Here is a 13,471-nt window from a genome sequence, read left to right on the forward strand (position 1 = left end):
TTTTAAAGTGTTGAATAACAAAGATGTCAGCTTGAAGACTAAGGTGTGCCTGACCTAGGCCATGGTATTTTCAATAACCTCATATGCATGCGAGAGCTGGGCAGTGAATAAGGAAGATTGTAGAAGAATTGATGCTTTTGAGCTATCATGTTGGAGGAGAATATTCAAAGCGTCATGGGATACCAAAAGAACCAACAGATATGTGTTGGAAGAAGTGCAGCCAGAGTGCTCCTTGGAGGCCAAGATGGCCAAACTTCATGTCTCATACTTCGGACATATTGTCAGGAGGGACCAGTCCCTGGAGAAGGATAATATGTTTGGTAGGGTGGAGGGTGAGAGAAAAAGAGGAAGATTGCTGCAAAATGGATTGGCAAAGTGGCAGCACCGATGGACTCAAGTGTGGCAACCATAGTGAGGTTAGCCCAGGATCGGGCAGTGTTTCATTCTGTTGCGCATAAGATCAGTACTGACTCAATGGCACCTAATAACAACAACAATCCATACATTGGAAGTACAGTGGCTGTAGAGGATAAACACAAGGGTATGAAACACAAGGTTAGTGGTTTGAGCCCACCAGCCACTCTGAGGAAGAAAGATGAAGATTTTGGTTCCAGTAAATATTTACAGACTCGAAAATTTTTTATTGTGGATCGGAACCAATTCAACAACAGCAACATTTTATAAAAACTAAAATACTGAATCTTTACAATTAAATATATACATCCAATGCCTCAATCAAATTTTCAACTCTTTGTGGATATAGATTAACAAACTACTTTCTAAAGTACATGGGAAAAGAGAAAAACTAGATTTGCAAAAAAAGTGGTCAAGTATATGTTTACACTACCTAACTTTTAGGTTTATTGTGGTTAAAATGCCATAGAGTTGGTTTGCCTCATAGGCATCCTGTATAGGGTTTCTGAGGGGTAGCCCTTGAGCGTGAATTGTGGACCTTGTGATTCAAACCAACCTTGCAGTCCAGCATATTAATTCACAATGCCACACCAGGGTTCCTTACAGCTACAGAAATTAAGAGTGTGATGTGGCTTAAGGATGTTGTTGTTATGTGCCACCGTGTGTGTTCCAACTCACAGAGACCCTATATAGGGTTTCCAAGGAGCAGTTGGTGGCTTTGAACCACTGACCTTTAAGTTAGCATTTCATTTTTCATCTTACAGTGCCACACCAGGATGCACATGTAGAAAACCCAAATAGCTTATGAAATCTAGGAATGGATTTGCACATTTATGGTGAATTGAGCAGCTTAAAGTCTTTTCAATAAATTGGTGTTGTTGTTGCAGTTAAGTGCCATCGAGTCAGTTCTGACCAATAGCCACACTGTGTAGGATTTCCTAGGAGCAGCTAGTGGATTTGAATCCCCGGCCTTGAAGGTTCAAACTGACCTTGTAGTCCAGCACATTATTCTACAGTGAGACATATCAGGACGCTACACCAGTGACCAGGTATCAGGATACACAAATGAAAATAAATCAACTACAACTCTCAAACCATATACAATTATTTTGAGATAATTTATAGATCAAAACACAAAAGCTAAAATTATAAAATGGTTTTAAAAAAAACTTCTAGAAGAGAATATAAGAAAATACCATTACTTGAAATTGGCAGTTAATATTTTACACAGCATATCTAGGTTTTGTGAGTTAAAGCGCCAGACTGCAAAACCATTTGAACTGCACTGCCAATGTTTCAAGCTCACCTGGTGCTTCTCGGAAATTCTATACAGGGTCACTATGGGTCAGAACCAACTCAACAGCACTAACAACAACAACATACATACATAAAAGGAAGTTTTGATAAATTAAAAATGATTAGAATATGAATCAGTTGCTCATCAATAGATATTATTAAGAAAATAAATCGGTAAGCATTAGATTGTAAGAAAATATTTGTAATATATGAATATGATAAAGAATGTGTATCCAGAATGAATAAACTATTCTTTTTTATCAATTACAAAAGATAAACAACCCAATTTTAAAAAGCAAAAGAATTGAACCAAGAATTGGACATTCACAAAAGAAGATATGCAAATGATTAATAAGCATATGTAAAGTTTCTCAACCATTGTTGTTGTTGTTAAGTGCCATCAAGTTGATCCTGACTTTGTTCAAATGACTTTGCAATTCAATGACTTTGCAGTCTCATGCATTAGCCCACAGGGCCACACCAGGACTCCCTATAGCCACCAGTCTGGCTAAAATTACAAAGACTGACAACATCTTTGGTATTGGTTAAGATGTAGAAAATCTACAAGTTGTTTGGTTTGCTGGTGGAAGCATAAAATGACATAACAATTTGGAAAATTGCATAGCAGCTTCTTATAAATTTAAATTACATTAACTCAATTATCCAGAAATTTGACTTCTAGGTATTTCTCCAAATAAAATAAAATTATATGTCCTCAAAAAGATTCACACAAAAATGTTCATCCTCTCAATAAAAATTGAATGAACAAAATATGGTGTAATCATAAAGCTGAATACTTATAAAGTTCAGCAATAAAAATATGTTACATAACATATACATGGATGGATCTTAAAAAGTGAAAAAAGACAGACACAAAATCTAATATATTGTATGATTCAATTTATATAAATTCTAAGAACATGCAAACATAATCCATGCTAATAGGAAATAATTTTATGCATAATGATAATAAATTTAATTGGGATTTCTCTTTTGAAACAGCAATTTTCAGTTACAATGTATTATGAATTGTTTCTAGTTAATTATTGAACATTTTTTGGCCTAGGAGGAAGCATGTAGATTGGAAACAATGCACAGTGTTCAGAAACTGTCTAGTTTTCTATTATGTTTCAATGGTGCCAAAATCATTAATGAAGCTATTGTTTAAAAAAACAATTTTCAAACTAACTTTCAGTATTTAAAATCTTAATGATTATCATTTGAATAACTTTATGGAACTCTAAGAATACAAGAAATTGTGCTAAGCAATTTTTAGGTGACCCTAATTCATTACCCACTTGCCTGTATGAGAAAGATACGCATTCATGAGTATGAATCAGTCATCAGTGTTATGATGTAAACACAAAAAAATGATTCTACCCCTCTGTCAGATGGCTAATTTGAAGATACATCTCTTATAGACTGATACTCACCAATTATTATTGGCTGTGGTTCACTTTTTACTCCAATCCCTGCACTGGTACTAGCTGCAACTTCTACCCGATATTGAATACCTGGGAATAATCCACCAATTATAACAGATCGAATGGCTGCATCCACAGTTTTGTTGATATGAAATCGAGTTTCATTTCCCAAACACCAGATCTATAGAAATTGAAAATTAATAATAAAAGAATATGAAGTTACTCTTTCTGGTACTTATACTATTACAGTTGATTTCTTTAAATGGTGACCAATTTCTTTTCAAGGGATGTACATTGTTTGTTGTTGCTAAGTGGCATCAAGTTGGGTCCAGCTTATAGTAATCCTGTGTAGAGTTTCCAAGGATCAGCTGGTGGATTTGAACCATTGACCTTGTGGTTAGCTGTCCAGTGCTTACCCTATAGCACCACACCAGGGTAGCATATATGTTTGCAAATGGCTATTCAAAAGCTCAAATTCTAAAGTTTATTTTCATATATATACATTACATGTATATGCATATTAAAGCGATGACATAAGGGATTCTAAAACTATACCATGTATGTTTAAACTATACCATGTATGTAGTGTCAGCACTGAATGATCCCTTAATGCAAATGATTCCCTTAATGTTTCTGGAAAGTGGTTTTTAGTTGCAAATGGCATTATGATATGGATTAAAATGCATATTTATTGGAATAATTTATCTATCAAGATTTATTATATATAATCTATATAACTATGTTGATTATAAGTTCTAATATCTATAATATGTAGGTATACAACTAAGTAATTTATATTTCATTTAAGAAAATATTAACTTTTACAGAAGTAGTTAACAAGATTAATTGACCTAAATTATAGATATTGACAAAGATGAAATTAAAGTCAATATTTACATTGACAGTAATAAATCTTGATATTGATCAAAACATATACACACACATACAGATACATGATAGTCAAATAGTGAATGAAAAGTCTTTAAGCACTAATGTTGGGAACCACAGGCCTTCACTTCATAGAGGAAACTAATTCTAGGGTATATTTACTTCTTGATATGGAAATCTCACTGTAAAATGTACTCTAAAATAATTCCACTGTGTACATATATTTGCATACATATTATGTTCTATTTCATGTAGGAACACACATAGTTTATTTCTGAAACTAGTTAAGTTCCTGAAATTTTTCTGTAAAATAATGTTTGACTAGTGGTTTTATTATTTACATTATACTTGTTTTCCAAATAGAAGAATATTAAGATCTCACCCAAATGCATACTTTCTTTCCAACTATGACAGTATCAAATGAGTGAAAAACTTTACAACTTATGTAAAAATGACATACTAAATGAGACTTTAGGATATTAATCACAGAACTAAATTCTTATCAGAGGACATATACATGTACAGTCATAGTAGATAAGTATTAGCTTTAAAAACTGTTTCCTAACACCTGTAAAACTTTAGGAGCTATATAAATGTTGTTGTAAAACAAACTATTCTTTTATTTCTTAAATACGCTTTCTTTAACATGATGTGGAAACATTCATGCTTATGTATATACCATCCATTGGCTTCAGTACATTGTTCTTAATTTCAAGAAAATTATATTTTAAAATTGTTTTCCTTAGAGACAGCAATATACGTATAATGATATTTTTTACTTATATTATTCAATTTTATTTCACCAACCAATTCTGAATTCCTGGGTAAGATGAGGTGTCTAGCTGTCTGTTCTATTAGAATGATCTAGTATGGTGTTTTTGGAATTCTATAAATACTTATTGTAGAAGGGCAGTTCTGTAGGATAAGTACTGGACAGCTAACCTAAGGTCAGGGTTTGAGCCCACCAGTTGCTAAGCAGGAGAAAGATGAGGGTTTCTGCTCCGACAAAGAATCACAACCTCGACAACCCTATACAGGGTCACTGCGAGTTGCAACGAACTCTACAGCACTTAATGACAACAACATAAATAGTTGTTAATAGCACAAAATTCATAGTTTTGAATTTTTACAAGGTTTAAAATGAGGTGTCTTACACTCATGCATAGTATAATTGTATCACAATTTAACAAAATCTCATTTCAATAGATATATTCTGCATCTTAAATAAACATAAAATGATTATAATAGATAAATAACGTTTCTAAATAGTAGCAAACTCACCAGTTGAAAAATGAGACACTCAACTATTTTTATGTCAGTTTTCTCAGACTTTGATTTTCCAGAGGTTCTTTTTTATAAGTGAAATTTTATAGAAAACCGTAATAAATTAATAAAACAAAACTAAGATTCAGACTGATGATGCCTATCCTCTTATCTGTGCCCCACTCCTGTCCTATCCCTCCCTACCACATCCTCTAAACCTTGAAGGATCTTTCTCTCAGAACACAGCTTAAAAACAACTGTCCTAAAGCCTTTTACATAAGGGTGGCACTGTAGGATAAAGCACTAGACCATAAGGTCAGTTTGAACCACAAGGTTGGTGGTTCAAACTCACCAGTCACTCCTTGGGAACCCTATACAGGGTTGCAATGAGTTGGAATGAACTCGACAGCATTCAACAACAGCAAAGTCTCTTACAAATAACTCCAATACCAAAGTGAATGACAGTTCTTGACATGAGGACTTGCCAACCTACCCATCCCCCATAACCCTAAATTCCCAGATTCTGGAATCACACTTTAAAATAATTTATTTTTTAGTGTTGTGATTTAATTGTCCAACTGTGTTTGTGTTTTACATATGTAACCTTGGAGTTAGGGTCTAATCCCCTACCCATTTATTTTATTGCATGTCACACGCACGTGATCATTGTCAAGTTAATAATCACTTTGTGTTTAAACTCTGTTAGAGGGCTGCCAGAGACAAGCCTTACCACAGTGGGCTGTCTCTGGGAACCTCTTTTGTGTGACCCTACCTTGTATTCTTGGATAATTCCATTCTGATGATCTGGAGGAGGTGGATCCCAGGAAACACTAATACTTGTGCTATTGTGACTTCCAACTATTAACACAGTGACAGATTGTGGAGGAGCACTTGGGGCTGCAGAGGGAGCAATTAGAATAAACACAAATGGTTAAGTCTTGAGGAGAATTATTGCTGCTTACCGAATATGAATATAAAGACAGGATGCATAAGCTTCTAGCTTCCAGTAGTTCTGAATTTGATTATAGTGTTCAATAGTGACAAATATGAAAAAAAGAAAAGTCTATAAAATATGTGTAATGTAGAAATTTAAAGCAAATGCAACAGTTGTAGTATGCACTCAATAGTAAATGTAACAGCCAAGAGTACAATAGTAAATGCTAATGAATATTTTCTATGTGCTTAACACTGAGTTAAGTGCCTGACAATTCTCACAATAACCTCAGAAGGAGTAAACAATGCCTATCTTTGTTTTACAGATGACCAAACAGATGGTTACTTTAACAGATCTCACCAAGTCAGTGAAAGGCTGGATTTGACCCAGGTATGTCTGATTCTAGAACTTTGGTTCCTTCAAGTCTGATTCTAAAAAAAATACTGCTATCAAAAATATTTTGAGATGATATATTCCAAAATTTTAACACTAGTTGTATGTGAGTGGTGACATTAGTAACAGTGGCTTTATAATGATTCATGTTTTATTTAATAAATAAAAATAAACACAGCATTTTCACAACACAGAAAAATACTTTGTTTTCATATTTAGCAAAATGATTTTGATAAATCAACCTCTATTTTAAGATATAAAACTTATTTTATTATGGATGTGTAAAGAGCTCTTATAATATAAATAAAATCAGTTCATGAAGGGTTAAATGTGAAATGAGCAAATTTTAATTTCCTATAATAATGATTTTTCCTTTATAACTTCTTATATAACTAATTACAAACACAATGAAAAAAAGATGAGTAAGAAACTATTTCTGAATTTAAAATGCAGCATCTCCAATACACTATATCTGAGAGGTGAGAAAAAAGTAATTTTTTAGAGGAAAAAAAAATCTCTTCTCAGTGAATCTCTGGATTTAAATCAAAGTAGAAAAGCAAACTCAAAAGACTGTAAAATTCCCCTCAGCAGTTAAAATATCAAATAATTTTGTAGTATTAAAGGATTTTCATAGAACAGGGTCAATGTTCTATGAAATGTAACTCCTTTAAAGATATGTAATGAGCTGTTTTAAGAGCTTGTCAGTAAGGATTCCCAAGTTTGGTGAATTTGTCATAATTATAAATTTCACTGAAGTCTGGCCATATTTACATTGAGATGGGATACACGCAGACACATGTTGAAACAATACACCTCTTTATTATTCCTCTAGTTGAAAATATTGTTCCAAAATATGGCACACTGACATAAATTTAACTACTTGTCTACCAGCTCTGTAGTTGTGAAATAGACCACACTAAAAAGAGCACTTTTCAAAACTGGCTTGGCAAAAACACCACACATGCTTCCTGACAGGTCAATTATTCCAGCACTCAACTTCTTTCTACAGATGTGAAAAGAACCCAAAGCGCTGCTCATCATCCCCAGATACAGGCCAGCTGAGTTTCATTTGTTACCTTTATAAGGCCATAGAAATTAGAGATGAATGCATACTGAATGGTATCAAAAGTCTGATCCAGAGGAAGAGAGTTGCACTACAGTGAAACTGATTTTTGGAAGTATGTTTCAAATGTAGACTTCAATATTAAATGTATCCACCCCACTTCTAAGTGTTACAATTGTATATCATAAAGTAACAATACATGGAGAATAAAGAACTATCATTAATTTTTGGTAATTTTGCTCTACTTTTTACATATTCTTAAAATAAACTAATGATGTCTTTGGAAATATCAACTTCACTACATGCCGATATTTCATCCTGTAAATTATAGGGAGATAATATTTTAAAAGAAACATACTTTATAAGTTCTTTGGGCAACAAGGACAGGTACATGTCCTCATGAGGAATCTACATATTTTAATACTGCTCTTATATCACTTTATAGATAGTATGTTTAGAGTAGAGTTTTAATAAGAGTTACACACATAAACTATGTACAAAAGGGCAACTCTATGATGTTTAGTATCTGAGTTAGGTTATGTTGATGGTGCTGTGATGAAGGAGCTTTTAAGAAAAGGCTTGGCCAAAGCCTATGTTCATTCATATCCATTATACTTAAAAGTGTCTGAAGGCAAGAAAAATTCCAAAGGGGAGGGGAAAAAACAAAACAAAAAGAAACTTCACTAAGAAGTTGTTGTTGTTGTTATGTGCTGTGGAGTTGGTTCCGACTAATAGCGACCCTGTACAGGGTTTCCTAGGCTGTAAATTTTTACGGGAGCAGAAAGCCTCATCTTTCTCCCGTGGAGCAGCTGGTAGTTTCGAACTGCTGACCTGGCAGTTCACAGTCCGATTCGTAACCAATACGCTACCAGAGCTCCTTTCACTAAGATGAAAGCCACTGAAAATATGCAAGTGACTTTCTGGCAGAATCCACAGAGAATTTTTCTGTGGATAGATAAGAGAAAATGTCACGTTTACAACACCAAAGAAAGAAAAGTCACAAAGAATAGCATATGTTCTTATGTTTCCTACAGCAAGTCATTTAATGAAGCTAAATGAGCTAAAGGTCACATAAGACATATTGAAAAATATTGTAATTCAATTGCAGTCTAGAGATAAACATAAGAAAAAATGTTTACTTAGGAAAAATTCGAAGTATTTAAATTTGTTTTTTGAGTTGTCACAGCATCTTACAGAATTCTCAAGGAAAAAAAACAAAACAAGAAACACTTCCTAAATTAATTTTTAGATTATTTCTTTCGACTCTTCTAACCACCAGTTCAGTGGTTCAAACCCATCAGTTATTACATGAGAAAAAGTTGACTCTCTACTCCTATAAAGAAAACCCTCTATTGGGTCACTATAGGTAGGAACTGATTCAATAGCAGTGATTTTGGTACTCTTTTAAGGTGATAATAAGCTAGTATTATAACAGAAATTGATTTTATTATGGTATGGTAGTGGTGGTGGTTGTGCTCTGTCTAGTGGGTTCTGACTTATAGCAATCCTGTATAGGTTTCTGAGACTAAACCTTTACAGGAGCAGAAAACTTGTTATTTCTCTCAAGAAAGAGCAGGTAAATTTGACTTGCTGACCTTGCAGTTGCAACTCAACTCAAAACCATTTGTGTTTGAAATCTAAATACTGACCTTCTTCAGTAGTACGAACTATTTTAGATTCACTATCCATTCCTTGGAACTCATTAAAATATGGTCGAACTTTAATTTCATAAGTTACTCCCTTTTTCAGATTGACTAAAACAGCATTTCTTTCAGTTGGGACTTTGGCATCTAAATTCTGCCATGCCAATGTAGCTTGCAGACCAGAAGTCTGCCGATACATAATCCGGTAGCCTTGAATAAATTGGGGCTGACGATCCACCTGAAAGATACAATGAACATTTAAAACAAAATGGAGATATTTCAGACATAACAATGGATCCATGCGTTTTTCTCTTGTCTTTATTTCAGTCTTCATCAACTGTCACCCAAGTGGCATATCTCTGCATATGATATCCGGTTCCAACTCCATGTTCATATTGCTCCAAATTTATACCCAAAACAAAGCGCAACATATCTCTCTCCTGTTTAAAATACTCCATCGTATACAAGATAGCTATGTATTAGATTCAGATGCCTAGGCCTGGTCTCACTAATTTCCCTAGCATTGTTTCCTATCTCCACTATCCACCTGTAAGTTTGTTATACTATGATGGCTTGCTTGTTGCTGCGATTCTGGAAGCTATACAACCAGTATTTCTTCTTTTTTTCTTTTCTTTTGAAAATTTTATTGTAACTTGAGTGGAAGCTTTCAGAGCATACTAGTTTTCCATTATAAAATGTATCCACAATTTACTTTGTGATATTGACTGCAATCCCGTAATGTAATAGCACTCTACCCATTTCCCTGGATTCCCATTTCTAGTCATCTCTCCTTCTTGCCCCTTTCTGTCTTCTGAGCTTTGCTTTTAAACAAATGCTACCCTACCCTTTTGGTCTCATATATTTTAATATTCTGAGGAGCACACTTGTCACATATTTCATTATTTACTTTATAGGCCTATTATTTAGCTGAAAGTTTATCACCAGAAGTGGGGTAAATTTCAGACTTGAAGGGTGTCTAAGGGCCACCTTAGTTTTGGTAGTTACATGAGTCTCTCTCAGATCAGTAAATCTGGTCTGCTGTATTCTTTTGGATCCTGTTCTACTCTTTGTTTCTTTAGGGCCTGGTAATTTTGGTAGTGTGGTGGTTACAAATCGGGCTGCTAACCTCAGGGTCAGCAGTTCGAAACTACCAATTGTTCTGCAGGAGAAAAATGAGGCTTTCTGCTCCTTTAAAGATTTACAGCCTCCAAAACCCTGTACAGGGTTGCTATGAGACGGAACCAACTCCACAGCACATAACCACCACCAGGGCCTGATCAGAATATCTATGCCACATGTTTTTCAAATACCAGCAGACTAACCCAAGATAGATAGGTTTCATTAGTACTCCCAGGCTAAGAGAGTCTAGGAATAAAGGCCTGGTGATCTAATTCTAAAAATATAACGCTTAAAGCCTTACATATATATCACAACAGAACATTGGAATCAATCACTTGCTTGTTTTGAACACAGCATCAGGAGGAATCATACACTGAAGGAGGACATCAGGCTTGGTGACGTAAGTGAAAGGATGGTGAGCGTGACAGATGGATTGGTACAGTAGGTGCAATGATGACCTCAGACATGCTGGCAGTTGTGAGGATGATGCAGAACTGGATAGCATGTCATTCTCTTGTATATAATGTTATCATAAATCAGACTCACCAATAGCAATTTATCTGTTATGCTGTCTGTCTGTCTGGGTAACTCTTTATCTACTTCAGATCTGCTTTCTTTTACACTGTACTCAAATCTGATTTTGTGACTTTATATGCAATGTGTATTTTTCCAGAAATTTTCATCTTTACCCTTTGTTTAGTCATTAACTTTACTCCCTCAAAATATATTTTCTGAGTTCCTACTAATTGTTGTTGTTGTTAAGTGCAGTTGAGTCGGTTCTGACCCATAGTGATCCTGTATCGGGTTTCCGAAGAAAGGCTGGTGAGCTTGAACCACCAACCTTGCTGCTCAAACCTAAATTGCAGTCCAACGCATTAACCCATAGCACCACATCAGGAGTCCTCCTACTAATAAGTGTCATAAATTTTAATAAGTTCTAGGGGTAAATTGGCATACTGGTGTGGCGCTGTGGGTTAATGTGCTAGATTGCAAGTTCAGCTTGAACTGAAAGGTGGGCAATTCAAACTCATGAGTTGCAAACAATGCAACAGCACTAGACAACAGCAAAAAGGTAAAATAGGGAATTGAAATAGTCAGGGTCTGCTCTTAGGATGTTAACTAAGAACACAAGCAGATATTGTTGTTCCTTATCCAAAATCCTACCAACTATGGTCAAATGACAATCATAACACACAAACATAAGCAAATGTTAAGAATGATGTACAAGGAGCTAAGGAATCCCCCAGTGGGGAGCAAGTGTCTGAGTTAGGAAAGGCAGATAAAGTTTCTCAAAAGAAATAATCAATACAGAGACATTGAAGAAGAACAGGGTTTATACAGGGTGGATGGAGAATAGGGACAGAATGTGGCTGGAGAAAGCATATTACAAAGACTAAAAGTTATGATTTAAATTCATATGTTGTAAATTCACATGGTATATTTACATTAGCAAATGTTAAATGTCTTTTTTTAATAGTCCTATGATTGGCACAATTTGACAACTTCAATGATTTCTTCATGTATTTAAGGCATAGAATATAAGCAACATGATTCAACAAAGATCTGAGATTTTGAATCTAAAAACTGATATTAAATAGAGCTAAAGGGCAAATGTTGTATTTTCTATATTGTACAATTTTAAAAAGTAGAGCAGCTGAAAAGTATGTTGCTTACTTTTATAGGAATTAAATAAAAATCAAAGATGTATAAATACAAGATAAAAATGAACATACTCTGTCGGTGTACTCATTAAAAAGGCTTTGGAGTTGTACTGTTGTTTCATTTTCATAGGAAAAAGGGATTTTAGCTTTTTAAGCAATGTTTAATGTCTTGCCATATTTCTAGGAATGCTTCATTTAAACAAACTATAACAGAACTTCTTCTAATTAACATTCCATATCATAGTTTAATATCCATATTCTAAGAAGTCCTTATCTTGACACATTTCACTGTCAAGTAAAGTATAAAGATTAATGGAGAAGAAAGAGATGAAATAACGTCATTTCAGGAAGATTGAGGAGAAATGGAAATTACAGAATGTGAAGATGGAGATGGCTATTTCAGTTTTTAAAAATGTCTTTATCCAATTGCCAGCATATTATAAAAAATGTATTCTTTACATGTCAACTTTCAGCATTTCTTATATAGTTGTAACATTATTTTTATATACACAAAAATAGTCAGTTATATATGTATGTATATAAACCGACTTTGCATTCTACTACATTAACCAACAGCACCACACCAGGCCACACACATTAATACATATATCCACCATTCTTCTGTAAGTTTGTCGTATTGTGGTGGCTTGTGAGATGCTGTGATTCTGAAAGCAGCAGGGTCACCCATGGTGGACAGGATTCAGATGAGTTTCCAGACAAAGACATACTAGGAAGAAGAACCGATGAACTACTTATGAATAATGGAGAAAAGATTGAGGTTGTCAAGGACTTCCTTTTTTTTGGATCAACTATCAACACTCATGGAAGCAGAAGTCAAGAAATCAAATGATGTATTGCATTAGGCAAATCTGCTGCACAAGACTTTTTAAAGTGTTGAAGAGCAAAGATGTCAGAAAGCTTGAGGACTCAGGTGTGCCTGACCGAAGTCATGTTATTTTCAATAACCACATATGCATGTAAAAGCTGGACAGTGAATAAGTAGGACCATAGAAGAATTGATGTTTTTGAGTTATGGTGTTGGAGAATATTGAAGGTGTCATGGGCTGCCAAAAGAACCAACAGATCCGTTTTGGAAGAAGTGCAGCCAGAGTGCTCCTTGGATGCCAAGATGGCCAAACTTGGTCTCTCGTACATATTGTCAGGAGGGACCAGTCACTGGAGAAGGATATCATGTTTGGCGAGGTGGAGTATCAGAGAAAAAGAGGAAGACCCCCAACGAGATGGATTGGCCAAGTGGCAGCATTGATGGACTCAATTGTGGCAATAGTATTGAGGTTGGCCCAGGATTGGGCAGTGTTTCATACAGTTGCTATGAGTCGGTACCAACTCGATGGCACCTAACAACAACAACA

General features: G+C 34.8%; 1 protein-coding gene across 1 annotated transcript in view; it reads right to left on the bottom strand.

Annotated features, from left to right (window-relative positions):
* Positions 1–13,471, bottom strand: part of ROBO2 (roundabout, axon guidance receptor, homolog 2 (Drosophila)) — a gene marked incomplete at its 5' end in the record, with an annotated part of 881,870 nt that overhangs the window by 82,190 nt on the left and 786,209 nt on the right. Inside the window, 3 exons of the mRNA XM_006866447.1 lie at positions 3,144–3,315; positions 6,058–6,182; positions 9,325–9,556. Of these exons, the coding sequence (XP_006866509.1) occupies positions 3,144–3,315; positions 6,058–6,182; positions 9,325–9,556 (529 nt within the window). The remainder of the gene's footprint in view (positions 1–3,143; positions 3,316–6,057; positions 6,183–9,324; positions 9,557–13,471) is intronic.

Source organism: Chrysochloris asiatica, unplaced genomic scaffold (assembly GCF_000296735.1).
Source record: "Chrysochloris asiatica unplaced genomic scaffold, ChrAsi1.0 scaffold00091, whole genome shotgun sequence".
Classification (NCBI taxonomy): domain Eukaryota; kingdom Metazoa; phylum Chordata; class Mammalia; order Afrosoricida; family Chrysochloridae; genus Chrysochloris; species Chrysochloris asiatica.